The sequence below is a fragment of the Etheostoma cragini genome, chromosome 19 (assembly GCF_013103735.1).
Source record: "Etheostoma cragini isolate CJK2018 chromosome 19, CSU_Ecrag_1.0, whole genome shotgun sequence".
Lineage (NCBI taxonomy): Eukaryota > Metazoa > Chordata > Actinopteri > Perciformes > Percidae > Etheostoma > Etheostoma cragini.
The window spans coordinates 4,247,603-4,263,262 of record NC_048425.1 but is presented as its reverse complement, the minus strand read 5'-3'; the positions used below and the strand labels follow the sequence as shown (position 1 = coordinate 4,263,262).

Genomic DNA, 15,660 nt, shown 5'->3' with positions numbered 1-15,660 from the left:
ACCTGTGGAAACCCCGAAGACAAAACCGAAACTAAACAAAAAACCTCTTATCTAAGATTCAGGGCGGATAGCGTGCTTCAGGCTGGGTGCGGAGGTCGCTGTAACACCAACATCATATTATTTTAATAATCCTATACACTCAAATTATGTATGTCAACTACTTTATGAAGGTTATATGTTTTTTTCCTAAAAACAAATCCCACATTGCTCCTTGTTTTGCATTCCCGTGGATTTGTGGAACACACATTATTATTATTATTATCATTAACATTATTATTATTATTATTATTATTATAGCAAATACGTTATAAGTGTAGATTTATTGACTGCATTCTAAGATGTTAAAAAAAAGTTGACTTGTCTTGACTCAGGGTCACACAGGAGATGAAGGGGATTTCCACTGACGTCAGAAGTGGGGGTTTTCTTTGTGTGTGCGTGTGTGTGTGTGTGTGTGTTTGTGTGTGTTTTGGCCAACTCCTGGTTGACTCTGCTCATTGATAGACAGCTTTTGTAAAGGAGAAATTGGGTTTGTTTGTAACACATTTCTGCCTGTTGTGGTAGAAAGTATCCTCTAATGGATAACATGATGCCATTTAAAGGATACGTCTGGTCATGTTATGTGTTTTTCTTATTGTCAACAAATCAAAAACCGACAATGAATTGATTCGGCTAACCTAAGTATTGTCTGTGTGTGGAGTGGTAGAAGAATCACACAAATCTTGTGGCCTGCTTAAAGTAGTAAACCCACAGTTTAGAAATAGTCTGCTAGATTTAAAATGAAGTAAAGTTCAAAGGTACTGTCATCAAATTATAATACAAAAGTACACAAAAGTAGCCTCCTCATCATGCAGAATGGCATATTTCCAGGGGGCGTGGGGTGGGGGGGGTTGGGAAGGGGTGGTTTAAAAGCCATGATGTTTCTCTCGCATGGGTGGGCCAAATTCTCTGGGCGGGCAAAGCAGAGAAAGTGGATGTAACCTTGCACCTTATGACCTCACAAGGGGCGAGATTCCAGATCGGCCTATCTGAGCTTTCATTTTCTCAAAGGCTCGGTTTTAAACCTATCACCATTTCTAGCCACTTGGGGACCATAGACAGGCTGGGGAAACACATTGTAAATGTTAAAAAAAAACTCATAAAGTGAAATCTTTGATTATTGATGCATTAATGTGTTCATGACTTTAATGTTGCAGCTGGTAAATGTGGGGTTCATTTTAATTACTTTATATCATATGTCTTGGCAATTTCTGTCCATGGATCAATAAAGTTTAAAAAAAAGGTTACCCATACATCATAATTTATACATAATTATGTATTTGTTGATTATATTTTGTTGATTAATCTGAATATGCAAAATACCTAGAGGTATCAAATCAATTAAGTAAAAAGTACAACACTGTGGAGGAGTGTGACCTCAATGCAGAACAACTATACGGACTGCATAATTATAAAAATGAGGTAATGCAGGTTTGGTGTTAGTCAATGACTTTAAGTAACCCCACCCATTTACTGTAAATCATTTTGCAGAGTACACCATCTGCTGGCAAACCCTAAAAAACCCCTGTAGTCTTTTCAAGATCTTTTTTGGTGTAAACATGAGTATAATTTCGGATTTAAAAGGCTTGAGATGTGTAGTTTGCATTACGTTGGGTGTCATGGTGGCCTATAGTGGTCTAAGACAAGTATCTTATCTCTTGAACTTTGTTGGTTTGAATCCAGTTCCACATTCATATCGTTCCTGTCTGTCTTTTCCCCTAAGACTGTCTGCTTTATTGTATATGGATATAAAAAGTAATTATCATGTCACTCATAAATCAAATACATCCTCATGAGCAGTCATTAAATCTGACGAGAAATAGGGTTAAATACCCTACCCTGTGACATCACACACTTGCCTGTTGGCTGAGCAGTTCATAAGCAGAAGTACAAAAAAAGGTTTCACTTCTGTTTTCTGCCTGTTCAGGTGGAACAAGAGCTGCTACTGCATGTGAGAAGACAGCCACTGAATGAGCAGCAGGGTTTTTACGCACTTTTACCTCCGTCAGTATGGTTGAATGATGAGGAAGGAGAGTAAATCCTTAAGGGTGAGTGGTTTCCCCATTTTGAAAAAAATCACCTAGACATTCTCATTAGTCTTTTAAGTGTGTGGTATTTTTCTGAAGAATTGTCAGACTTTGTGGTGGATTTCTACCTTTTAGCCTATTAGGCTACCGTTTTAGTCATATAGGCCTTTTATGTAAAGTAACGTAAATCAATTGTCTTGCGCTCATACATTTAAATACAGTATATTTATGTATATTTTACTTAAATGGAAAGACTTTAGTCCTCAATCGACAAAATATATAGACATAATGCAATCCATTACAACAACACAAAGGACCAGAGACACAATCTTAAGAAAAATGTATGTATTAGTGAGTATTATTGCATTTTAAAGGTTCCTAATATTTTGTCCACTCACAGAGGTTTGTTTTTAATTACATGTAAGGTAGAATAAACTACACAGACTGTGGGTTTCTTGTGTAGGTGAATTTAGGTGCTAGTAAAATGTTCTTCTGTGAGAAATGTGAATGTTATATTTAAAAAGGGGGGGGGGGGGGGACTGGTTCAAGGTTGGTTTACACAGATTCATATTCAGAAAAGGAAACAGTGTTACAATTCATGGGACAGATTTATGACACTTTAAACAGATGAGAGATGTTTAGTTCAGATGTGGAATGTAACATGTTCACCACAATTAGTTGTACAAAAACTTATTATTCAAACAGAAAGGCCCAACATTTAATGGTTTCAGTTTTATGGTTTTTCTTTGTTTTATGAATGATATATCTTTGGGTTTTAGACTGTTGGTGACCAAACAAGATATTTAAAGACATCCGAATAGACTCTGGGAAATGTTGATGGGCATTTGCCACTGTACTTTCTGTCATTTTGTGGGACAAACAGTTGATTAAAAAATAATCATTAGATTTTAAGTTTATGTTTAAGTTTATTGTCCTCTGTATAGGGCTGACTTGAACAAAAAACACTCTTATTCTAAAAAACACACAAATCTAGAATTAAAATCTAGAATACAGTTATAAAAGTCTAGATGTAATCTGATACAAAACAATAAAAGCATTGGTAATGATATGCTACGATGCAAAGACAATTCTCGACATGATTTGATATTATTACTTGTTCAAGAATAAATGTATGTATTATGACAGAATCAGAAAATTTGTTTACTATTATTTATTTTGTTTTATTCTTTGTTCAATTATATTTTCTGTGAATTTGTGTCTCCGTAAAAGTTCCAAATGCCAAAATATAATTCTGGGATGAGAATATTGGACTTACATTCATTCAAGTTGACACCAAATTCCTCCAAATGGATGGTAATGCCACTACATATAAAAACCCGTTCAACTTGTGAATGATTTGTAAACCTCCTGAGGTCCTTTAAACTCCCAAGTTTCCAGACATAATACTGCAGACATGATGTAAATAAAACACCTAATGGCTTTAGTAACTGCCTTTAAATTGCTTCAAATCTGTTTGTCTTTCCACCTCTTAGGTTGAGGTGTGGCTAGAGTAGAGGCCTTTATCAAAACTGGGCACTGTCACATCCAGGAATTAGACCAGCTTCCCCAAATAAGTGACTGGATCCTCTTTATTTTAGAGGAACAAATAATTCAATTCTTATGGCATGTGAGGGTTTAATTATCATGATTGTCTTTCTCCAGTGAAGTATGGCACTGAGTAGCTGTCAAGCTCCTATATTGGTGGAAGACTCCAGCTTGAAGGGCTGGAAGGTGATTGGCTCTGGGGGTTTTGGACAAATCTACAAAGCCAGACATTGTCAGTGGGGCTGCGATGTGGCCATTAAACTGCTTCATTATGACGACGGGTAAGTGGTAAAAAAGAGCAATCTGTGTACAATTAAGTTGTCAATTACTCAAAATGCTAACAAACACACACACAGGACCAGTGAGTCTTTGCTGCGTGAGATCGACATGATGCGTCAAGGAAGCAGCCCGTATGCTATTCAGGTCCGGGGGGTCTTCAGGGGTCGAGTGCCCAACTCTGGCTTGTCAACACAGCTGGGTCTGGTCATGGAGTTAATGGAAAGAGGATCACTGGCCTCCCTACAGGTAAACAGTGGTGGAATAAGTGCTTATACCTCTACTTAAAGTAGCAACAACACTCTGTAACAATACCCTGTTATAAGTTTTTAAAAAATCAAAAAGTAGAAGAACAAAAGTGTAAGAGTTTGTAAAGTACCAAAAGTAAAAGTACTTGTTGGGCAGAGCAACCCACTTAAAGAGTACAATGTTGTTATTTATGTAGCATGCAATTAGAATATCATTCCTGATGCACTGACACATAAGAAGTTCTGATTGAGGTGGAACAAATTTTTACTAGTTTAATGTATATTGTGTCATACTTTATACGTTGATCATATGTGTTGTATGTAAAGGCATAATCTGCAAAGCAAAATAAGTGAAGTAAAAAGTACACTATTTTTCTCTGAGAGGTTGTAGAAAGGAGTATAAAATAGAAATACTAAGTACAGTACCTCAAAACTCCAAGTTTGTTTACGACCACAAGCTACTAACATTCCCATCAGCAGTCTCAGCTGTACTTTGTTATTAGTGCTAAGTAGCAAATGTTAGCATGCAAACAACGCTAATGGTGCACAATGTAAACATTATATCTGTTAAACCCCACCACCAGATCCGTATTGGAACCTAAATTTGTTTTAACCTATCTCCTGACAAATGGTTGGCTGACCATAGATATGCAAAAACTATTGTGAAACTCAATACCCAATGGCTTATCTTAACTATAACCATTCGAGGTCAATGCCTGACATCAACCATCTCTTGAGAGTGTCGCAAAACTAAGGTTACCATCAAAGTTTCTCTTACCATCTCTGTCACCATCTAGACAGGCCCCTGGCCTCGGCCTACCCTGACCCTAATCATTCGAGGTTAAAACCTAAACCATTGTCTGCACATGCTTAGAACAAATCTGGTTTCTGGTACGGATTGGTCAGCAACAAGAGCATTAACATGCTAATGTTAACATGTAGCTCACAGCACTGCAGTCCCTGTCAAGTATGGCCTCACAGAGCTACTAGCGTGGCTGTATATAGTCTCTTGTTTATGATCATGAAACCACAAATAGCACCTACTTCCTACTTAAATCAACCATTTCCTTTATGTGTTTCTGATATAGTAAAAGTAGCCGATTGGTAGCTCACCGCAGCACAGTGACCACTACTTGTCGATCTGTAACTATGAAAATAATCTTACAGGAAACCTTACGTGGAGCTCAGCCGTGGCCGTTGGTCTTCAGGCTGGCACACCAAGTGGCTCTGGGCTTAAACTTCCTCCACAGTCTGTCCCCTCCCATCCTCCACCTGGACCTGAAGCCCAGCAACGTGCTGCTGGACTCCTATCTCAATGCCAAGGTGAGTCACAAGCTTTCAGTGCAGGCCCGGCCTTGCCTACTGCATGCTTACTTTATATTGTTATATGAGTTTGTCCACACTATGGAGACTAAATGAAGGCTGAACGTAATTTATATAAAAAAGACACAAACATGGTTTTACCCCTAAATGTTAGAAATGACATTTGATAAAAGGTAGGGAAAGAGTTTTACAATTCTACAAGAGGATCCAGTCTCACAAACACATTTGTCGTTTTTTTAAACTATTGTATTTCAATGGGAAGCATCTTTCGTGATCACAGCACGATTCTCAATGAAAAGATGGCGTAGCATTAAGGGCGACTACGGTAACGAGTAGTGTGAAAGGCTATTAAGGTTGGTTTGGGTGGTGGATAGGTCAAACAACACAGGACTTTCACCCAGGTGACCAGGGATTGTGTCCCGCGTGTCACGTTTTACTAAACCCTACCGTCCCATTCTTCTTTTCCTAAACCCAACCAATCCTGCCGTTTACTGCTATTCAATTGTTGGTAATATTAAAAAAACGTGCTGACCATCACAAAAAAAATATAAATAAATGTGTAGATTAAATAGATTAAACAAAGTCACCATTTCACGCGCGGTCATGAGATTGTGTTGTCATGTAGTGGCACAGAGGATCACCCCACTGTGATGACGCCTTATACTTACTTAAGAGAAGTAAAACTGATCTTGGCTTGAAAACGATCATATTTAATGGGAAGTGATCCTAATTCCTGAAACATGTTTGTCCAATGAAAGTTCTGGGTTAGTTTTTCAGACGAATCATGCAGTTTTTTTCTGCTTTTATTTACTTTGAAGATCATTGAAATCCTTGTCATTTCCTGACAGTGTTGTTTATCAAAATTGCCAATTTATTTTCTGTCAATCAACTTATTGACTAATCGCGTCAGCTGTTTTTGAATTAACATTTGGGTAGTTTCATTTATTCCAAAACCGTATATTTTGAGCTCGTTGTACCAATGAAGTTTTGAAGTAATTTTGAAGTAAATAAAAGTGGCTTTCAGATAAATGTAGTGAAGTAAAAAGTTAAATGATTCCCTCTACTTCCCTTTTTACTTCCCATAAGTAGAAAGGGCATGAAAAGAAAATGTTCAGATAAAGTACAATTACCCCAAATGTGTACTTAAGTACAGTACTAAAGCACATTTGCAATGTTACATTCCACTGGCAGTCATTAACTTTCCACTAACTGCCTCCTTCCTAACAATGCTAACATAATTAATTTCTTGATTTAAATTGTGTCTCCAGCTTACAGATTTTGGCCTTGCCCGGTATTACCACAGCGTCACACGGGTTTCCAAGAAGGACAGTGGAGAGGAAGGGGGGACGATCAGCTACATGCCACCGGAGGCGTTCCGTGTCTCGTACAGGCCAACCCTAGCCTCTGACATCTACAGGTACAAGGGCATCAAACCAGGACTTGGATTAGAGTGCTTTTAAACCATGTAATGACCAATAATGACACCTAATTTTAGATGTACACGTTTTAGATGACCATATGGCTGTCATTTTTACTTTTATTAAAGGGGAAATACAAATACCTTGTAGTAGGAATTTGAATAGTTATTTTTCGGATAATTAAACATACCTATTTTCATATATAGACTGACTGATTTTTCCTTTGTTTGCTCTTTGACTGCACTGGTGGAGCTGTCATGTGTCTGTTTTGGTCTTGTCCGTGTATTTTGTCATTAGTATGTGTTGTGGTATGAAATATACTATTATGTTTGTTTGCACACGTTGGGGTCAAAAATCAAGCTGTTCCATTTAGCACTCCCCTTGGAGGTCCGGAAAACGTCTGTTATTTATCTTTTGGGGATTTGTTTTAGGTGATTGTCTGCAATTCTTTTTGCATCGTTTGTGTATTTGCAGCGTGTTTGTGTATTTGATTGTGTTGTGTGTATTCGCAGCGTGTTCGCTAAAAGCTGCGCATGTGTTGACAAATGAATGACTTGAGGAATGTTTTCTTCATTTTCTTGTGTTTTTTTTATTTGCCTGTGCCCCTGTCGGCCACCGTACTAAAGAGGATCCTAAACTAACAAACACATAAGCAAGCACCACCAAACAACTTTAAAGTGTCACTCAGTGTTGATACAATTACTAATGCACACTTGTTAAAGGAAGGCAAATATCAGTGGTAAGGTTCTTTAACAGGTTATGGCAATGGTTGGAGTATAATAGTAAAAGCATTTACTGCAATTGATCAAGCGTCCAGATCATCAGGTGGCTTCTTGATGTGTTAGGCCGCACCTTAATGCCTGTTATGACATAAAAAGTAATACTGGTGTGTAACTCTCTCTATCTCTTTTTTCAGCTATGGTGTACTCTTATGGTCCATTGTCACAGGGAAACAACCATATGCATGTAAGTGTCTTCATGCCACTCTCTTCTTTTTCTTCCATAACAACACATGGTGAAAGATTGGCATGATTTTATAAGTCTAACCACACTTACTGGTTATTTTCTTGGCTCTGAAGTGGCTTGTAAACAAAGGTTCTGTTTGCATAAGGGTATTTTCTTGCAATTTTAGCATGGACCCTTTTTATTTTATTGTTATGTCATTAGATTTAGTTTTTATAAAAAAATTAGACAATGCCATGGGAAATTGGTGCACTGTGTTGCTTTCAGCCCGTCAATTGTATGGAGAGAGGGTAGGAAGGACTATTTTTTTAATCCTACGGAGGGGGTGCCTACTTACTATCAAATTCTACTCAGCTATACAAAGTGGCTTTAAATCTAAATTATGTTGGAGGCAGTGCAACAAGCTGGAAACAATATTGACATATTGTCACCTTACAAAGTGACAGATGCTAAAAGTCCCCTAAGATACAGATACAACTGCAGATGTTTTACATTACAAGTTGTCATTTGACCTATTATTTGTGTAAAAATATAGATTAATGCAGCTCAAAGAAAAATATGAAGAAATATCTGAATATAGGCATAAGTCCAGACCTTATATTCAGGTATTCCCAAGGTCTCCCTAACCTCTGACAGACTTTTTAATCTTTCCTCCACTGTAGATGCAAAGTCCAGCTTGGTGCGGCTTCGCATTCCCGAGGGAGACCGTCCATTGCTTGACGAGATCAGGGTCCAGGCTGTGGGGCGTGCAGGGTTGACAGGACTGATGGAGCTCATGGAGAGATGCTGGGACACCAAACCCGAACAAAGGCCCTCCTCCCTTGGTGAGAAACTCCTTCATTTAAACAGAAAATTATTTTTTTAATAGCTTGTGATGCTTGGCCTTAATGTTACATCTTTACTCTACTACACAGAGTGTACAACGCAGACAGAAGAACTGTATAAGTTACACAAACATGCAATTAATGACGCTGTCCATCAAGTGCTGAAGATACTGGTGAGGAAGTAATCTCTTCATGAACACTCAAGTCATGCTGAGATGCTGTAAAAGTTAGACATGATACAGCAAATAACCATTTTTTGTTTTTCTCTTCCTCTTTCTCTTTCCAGGACCAAAGGAAAGAAGAAACAGTGATTGAGCAGATCGGGCGGGTTCATATCACTCAGGCTTTAGGTCTGCTTTTATCTGTAAAAAAATATCCCTATACCACCTTTAAATATGATTCTTCAACACGCTTATTTGCTTTTTAAGAGAGATCCCACTCTCATGTCTTTACGCTAACTCTGAGGCTAAAACCAGCAGCTGGTTAGCTTAGTTTAGCAGAAAAACTGGAGACAGAGGAAACAACTAGCCCAAACTATACCAAAGGTAACAGCTCTAAATATCACTAATGAATAGTTCTATTTTTGTAATCTGTACAAGAGTCAGGCTAGCTGTTTCCTCCTGCTTCTAGAAGCTTCTAATAGCCTACCTTTCTATTGTTTTCTACATTTCCCAAAAAACAGCTAGTCTATCTCTGTCCAACATAAAAATATTTTCCTATCACTACCTTTAAATCTCATAAATTGCATGTTATATCTTGTTTGTTTTATCAGTTTAGCTGTTTCCCCATTTCCAGTCTTCACGCTAAGCTAAGTTTACTGGCTGCTGGCTGCAATTTCACATTTACAAACTGGCAAAAATTTCTTTTTCTGCGATGTATTTTGTGTTTTGTGTTAAACTGAGAACATAAAATAAGGTCCACTTACTAACTTTTATGGCGCTAAAGTGCATCTCCTAGTCTTCATGAGAGTAATAGGAACCTCAGCTAAGAGTAATTGTCAAAATACTATTTTCAAAGTCAGGAAGTAGTTTGACTGAGTGGGATTGAGCCATGTTTAGCCAAATTGGAACTTGCTAAATAAAAAATGTTAATTTACAGTACTATTTTTCACATTTCACATAATTTCATTTGGTCTTTTTTTGCAGCGGGTGAACGTCTTGAAGCAGTGAACGTTTATGACAATGCACTCACAGGTGGCCCACCAATTCAGGTAAGATTCAGACATAGACATTCATTTTTTGTCTTTACCGCCCAGGACAGAAAGGCTCAGTTAAAAAACATTATCTAGGTATCCTTAATGGAGAACAGACAACAGTTAAAGTCATCATTTGGTCTCCTTCTATGACATTGTTGTTCTTTAAACCCCAGAAGAACGACTCTCAATGTGGTCTGTGAGATATTGTTGGTTTTTTTTTGCCACAAATTGGCCAATGTGTTTCGACATTGAACGTTTTTTTCTTCTCTGAGGAAATAGGGCAGGCATCACTTCCTGCTGCACCAAGGGAAAGTCACACAAAAGAACAAACACAGCAAATGTAAAGGTCTTTACGTTCAAGTCAAGGTTGGGTAATAAAATTGTAAATACGAACATAATCGAGATTAGGAGTTTTAGAACAGTTCTGAACAGTTCAGAATTTTTTATTTCATAGTAGTTTAGAGTCCAACAATTGTCTTTGATTTCTTGACAAAAGTATGATGAGGAGATTAACTATCATTTCGGTGTTCTTAATATGCACACTAGCTGTAGCCAGCAGATGGTTAGCTTAGCTTAGCATTAAGGCTGGAACTGGAATGTGTAACTGTTTGAGAGTTCACAAGAGAGGACCCAAAAGCGGAAGACCAGTCAGGTAGGTTGGCAAAACAAAAAGCAAGATTTGATACTAAGGCTGAATCCAAAAAACCAAGAACACTAGAAGATAGAAGGAGAGCCAGGAACAAAGGCAGACATTCAGACACTGAAATGAGAGAACACCAGAATACACACACAGTAAGGAGGGTGTTAACGAGTAAAACAAATCAGAACGGGCCAGACAAACACAAAGGCAGGAAAAAAATCCCAAGGCAAGTAGTAAAACAAGAAATGAAACAGGAAAAGAACCCACTAAATAATGCAAGAACCTAAACATAACCCAGGATCATGACGGCCTGGGTCTTACTTCCCTTATCTGATAGCTCCTCAGTCCTCAGCTGAACCAGAAGTTGTTCTGGCCCTCCTCATGTCTCAATGCTCTAATTCCTGCCCCAAGGAGTGAGAATCGAGCATTGAGGAGCTATGAGCGAGGGTACAAGAGAGCGGCCTTCTGTGCAGCTAAAAGCAGTTAACTCTGCCCATGAAGAATTCACGTAACGCTTTAGAGGAAAGGACATCTCATCTCTCTAAAACACATTTGCTTGTTGCCTCTCTCCTCCTTCCTCCTCTTTCCTCGAGAAAAGGAGGAGATGCAATTTTAGAACCTGGGAACCTGGGAACCAATGATGTGAAACTTGTCCCCCATTTCTTGGCCACAACCAGTTGCCTGGCAACCAGACTGCAGTTCACAGAATGTGACTGCAACCAAGACATAAATAACCCCCTGTAAAATGATGAATTGTCGTTTTTGCACTTTATTTTTCATACAAGGTAAACAAAATAAGACAGTGAGTTTTAGAGGTTCTGCGAGGCAGATTTTGTTATCTAAGCCAGGCTTGCTGTTTGCCCCCCCCTCGTAATTGTCATGCTAAGCTGAGTTAGCTCGTTGCTGGCGGTAGCTTCATATTTAGCATACTAACATGTAAGTAGTATCATCAAACACTTGGTTAGGAAGTTCTTGCATGTATTTCCCAAAATGTCAAACATGTCCTCTGTTAATCATTGATTTTACCCGTTTTGTTGTTTTTGTTTCTTTTTGCCCCTACCTTCTTTTTTTTTAACAAGCCAAACAGTGTACACTACACTGCAGGCCTATAGCGCCAGTAGTAACCTTTTTTCTTTTTCTCTTTTAAAAATGGACATATGGTCACTCCAATTTTTAGCATATAAGTAGAAAGTTTCAAAAGATTTGAAGTGTTGAGATAATGGTTTGTATCTTGTTATGTCTTGTGGTGTTTTAGACTGAACTGACTACTGACTAGTTTTTTCCTATTACACAAAATGTGTGTGCAAACTGGTAATTAACTACAATCTTTATGGTGTGTTCACAGTGCAACCTTTACTTACTTGTGTTGCAGGAAATGGCTGGTGGTTGCACCGCAAATCAAACAGACAATGCACGAGTTAAAGGTAAAGAGCATGTTAGTGTTGAAGCTGCATAGAAACCACTGAAGTAGGAGGGGAAACTTTTGCTTTTAGATCCAAAATCAGACAAATCAAATCCTCTATCACTTCTTAATGTTTCACATAAATGTCTTCCGTTTCAGATCCGCCTTCAATTAGACCTGCAAGTGTGTGTTATGCTGACGTGACCTGCCCATCGACAGAATATAATTTGAAAAAGTCCTCTGTTTGCCCCATTGGATCGTCATTGCCGTCTCCTTCGACTGGGAGGTCAACTCAAAGCAGAACAGCAAAACATCCCCAGATGGCTTATAGACCAAATCTATCTTCACAGTACCACGTGGGTTGTTTATTTTTTTACTTTGAATCCCTGCATTAAAAATATGTGCTATAACGAAAGAGACCATATACTGCATTAAAAATACAGTATATGCTCATGTAGCCAAGGGGATTTACAAAATGAAGGTTGGATTTGTGTTTGAACCGGGGATATAAAGTCTTTCATGTAACAGTAAATATAGGCTAGCATATCCAATATTTTTTCTTCAGGGTAATTGATTGGTCTTAAAATGTAGTTTTCATGCACTACAATCTATCTTTAAGCTGTGTTTTGTTCTAGATAGTGTCTAAAATAATTACTTCTCATGAACACAGCATTTTTTGAAGACTTAAACAATTCAACGTCGACTGCTGCTATTTTTTCTCTCTTTTTATTTATGTATCTGCAGCGTCAGTTTTCCAGCCCCGACACTTTCCCCTGCCATCCTGCCCCTGGATTCCAAATTCACCTTTGCAACATAACCGGATTACAGCATGGCAACAACAACACCATGAACATCGAACTTATAGACCCCTCAGATAGGAAACGGCACCCAACAGCACCATCTAGGGTCGACCTCCCGCCGCCACCTCCAGGAAGCTGGAAGGACAAGTCAGGAGGGCTTAGCTGAGTTCACATCGAGCTTTTCGATTTTAAGTCTTGCACAACAGGAAGGTTGTGTTTTGTAACTCCTTTTATGAAAGCATTACTGCATTTAAAATTACTGCGTTACTGCATGTGAATTTGCTTTTCCAATCTGGATAGGATTGAGATGTGGTTTTAGTAGATTGCATGTTTTCAAAAGGGTTTTGGTAAAAAGGTTAAGGTATTTTTTCAAACGTATTTATTTTGCTTCTTTTGTTAGAATATGTTAAACCAATGAGCAAAAACCTCACACTTCTCTTCAGCTGTGTCAGCCTTATAAATGTGGGCCAAGTCATATGTCATATGGGTTTGATTTTCCACCAACCGTGGACAACAAATATCCACAGAACAGTGCCAGCTAACGATAAAGTGCCATTAATTGCCATAAAGTCTGTATTGTTGTAATTTTAACATGAAACATTGATCATCTGTATATAGAAATTTCTGCAAATATTATATCTTTTCTACCTAATGCATTAGTTTTGACTTTTATATTTATATTTTATATGCATTCTTTTGTGGGTATATATATATATATTTTTTTTTTACAAACTTTTGAAAATGTTTAACCCAAACAACTTCATTAACCATTTCCTATATGTTTTTTTAATTGACTGGAAAAAAAATAGCAAACATGAAGTTGAATTTTAACAGAAGTTTGTAATGCCAGCCAGAATTTTGTAGTTGTTGTACGTGCTTCCAATAAAAAATTGGTATCTTAAATACAGCATGATGTAGCTTCAATGAAGTGTTGGAATAAGCCATGGATGGAATATGTATGTGATTAAAAAATTGCTTTATTTTAAAAGATAAATCTGGGATAGGATTATGGGATTTGCTGAAACTTTAAAAACAAAAGAAGCCGCTGAGGAGGGGAACTATCAACACCTGTATAACGCGCCATTTGAATAATCCACTTCCACTCTGGGATGTGCGTTTAAAGATGTAGTGTCTTAGTATTTCAAAATAAGAAAAAAAAAACAACCAAAAACGATCAAATCCATCAGCACATTAAAAATACTATGAATAAAGGTGAACGTGGAAACAGTGACATTTGTGGTCGACAGAACCCAAACTCACCGCCTCTGTAGCTTCAGCCATGCAGCACAGGTGCATAAATAGACAATGATGATTGCTAGACCGATCCGTCTGTTACGTCCCACCTTACTTTTTGGGGGATTTCGGGTGTTATTTTGTGTCTCTAGTGCTTCCACACACATACAAACTTGAAAAAACAAACATCCATGGTGTTTAGAGTGAGGTACAGGTTTCTGATTGTCCTCTGCCTTCAGTCTCCGGGAGAGCTGTTCAGAATCTGCACGGCTTTGAGGATCCGAGATGAGGTGGCTAACCGTAGCACATGCTAGCGCTGGCATGCTAGCTCGTTTTCAATTGCAAAACACTGCTACAACACACACTAGTTGACCATAATCTTCAAAAGAACTTCTTCCATGTCCCCGTTCTGCAGGTATTCCACAAGTGAGCCCTCGATTGAAGAAGTCTCCCTGCCAATACTGCCTTGTATTGACCAAAGTTGTAAAAAAGTTATTGTATTTCATTTATGGTAGCTGATGTGAGCCTTACCTGGCTAGTGCACATGTGCTATGCAACTTCCAACAAAGATAATATAGAAGTGAGATGTCTCACTTTGTAGCTAAAACAGGTGCAACGTCTCACTCTGTAGCTAAAACAGAGACCTAAACACACAGGGTGAAAAGAGGATCTGCAGCAATGTGGAGTACAAGAAAAATATGGTGTTTTTTTAAACTAAAACCATGTAAAGCTCTTCTGGTACAACCTCAAAATACAATCATGAACCTGAATATGAGCATAATACGGGCACTTTAAACCAACATAATGTATGCATGGCTCCTATACCCACATTTACACTTTAATCCTGAAGGTAGTTAGGTGGAATGTTGCGAGTCTTTGGTCTGAACTGGGCTTAAGGAACCTGGAAGTTGTATTAGTTCAAAAGTAGCCTACTGTTTACCAAGATTTAGATTTTTTAAGAAACTCTGTTCACAAATGCTGTGGGAGTTGTATTTTTGTGTAACATTTTTTTGTTGTGGTCCAGTTGTAAACGTGGACGTTTCATTTCAAACACCAAATGCGGGGTTACTTGACAACTGTATTTCAGTTTTAATATTTCACATGGTTAGCATCACAGAGCTGTGAAATGTTTCTATAGTTGATAAATGGTTTGAGATTTTCCTGCATCACAATCTTAAATGTGAGAATTAGCTGCTATTCTATTTTTTACATCATGCAAACTGAACATATGTGGGATTTGGACCATTTGTCACTGTTAGTGATGGAAATCATAGAGCTGCAACAATTAGGTCTACTTGTTTAATCGAATTATGAAAATGTAATTTTATGAAAATTATCAGCAACTTTTTTAAGTAGCAAGTATGAAAGAATACAAAACACATTTTCTGGTTCTAGCTTCCTAAAAGTAAGAATTCCGCTGTTTTAATGTTTGTAAAATTGAATGTTTTAGAAAAAGTCTTGTTTTTATAAATAAAATAGTTAAGAGCCCAACCCAATAATTTGAGTACAGTCCCAAATTCCTTTTGTAAACCTATTTTGTGACATGTCTTAGTACCATCTGTTGTTTATCTGTCCGTCAGTGTGGACTGTAACTTTCCATGTGTGCAGTAGGTGGCACTCCTGTTTTCCTGTTCATCTTTGGTGTCTTATATCGACCCGTTTATTCTTCTATCCAAACAAATCACTTCTGTTGCTGCTGAAAATGTAAATTTGATCACTTCCAGTTCACC

General features: G+C 37.9%; 1 protein-coding gene and 1 long non-coding RNA gene across 6 annotated transcripts; one reads left to right on the top strand and one right to left on the bottom strand.

Moving 5' to 3' along the window:
* Position 1: 1 nt before the first annotated feature.
* ripk3 (receptor-interacting serine-threonine kinase 3) lies at positions 2 to 13,494 on the top strand. Of its 5 annotated transcripts, none has more exons than XM_034857164.1 (14): positions 1,935 to 2,084; positions 3,726 to 3,889; positions 3,965 to 4,133; positions 5,300 to 5,455; positions 6,724 to 6,872; positions 7,790 to 7,839; positions 8,499 to 8,660; positions 8,751 to 8,833; positions 8,947 to 9,010; positions 9,806 to 9,870; positions 11,868 to 11,919; positions 12,057 to 12,091; positions 12,131 to 12,253; positions 12,642 to 13,494. In XM_034857164.1, the coding sequence occupies exons 2-14, from the start codon at positions 3,732 to 3,734 to the stop codon at positions 12,861 to 12,863; spliced, it is 1,488 nt and encodes a 495-aa protein (XP_034713055.1). In that variant the 5' UTR covers positions 1,935 to 2,084; positions 3,726 to 3,731; the 3' UTR covers positions 12,864 to 13,494. The 5 variants fall into 5 exon arrangements, with proteins under 5 accessions (XP_034713054.1, XP_034713056.1, XP_034713055.1 ...); XM_034857162.1 differs by having other exon boundaries at positions 12,057 to 12,253; positions 12,642 to 12,869; positions 12,930 to 13,494; XM_034857163.1 differs by lacking the exon at positions 1,935 to 2,084 and adding an exon at positions 2 to 86 and having other exon boundaries at positions 12,057 to 12,253.
* Positions 13,476 to 13,946, bottom strand: LOC117935117. Its single transcript, XR_004654679.1, has 2 exons — positions 13,870 to 13,946; positions 13,476 to 13,793 (listed from the first exon to the last, which is right to left on the bottom strand). It is a non-coding gene; the product is annotated as an uncharacterized LOC117935117 (long non-coding RNA).
* Positions 13,947 to 15,660: the final 1,714 nt, after the last annotated feature.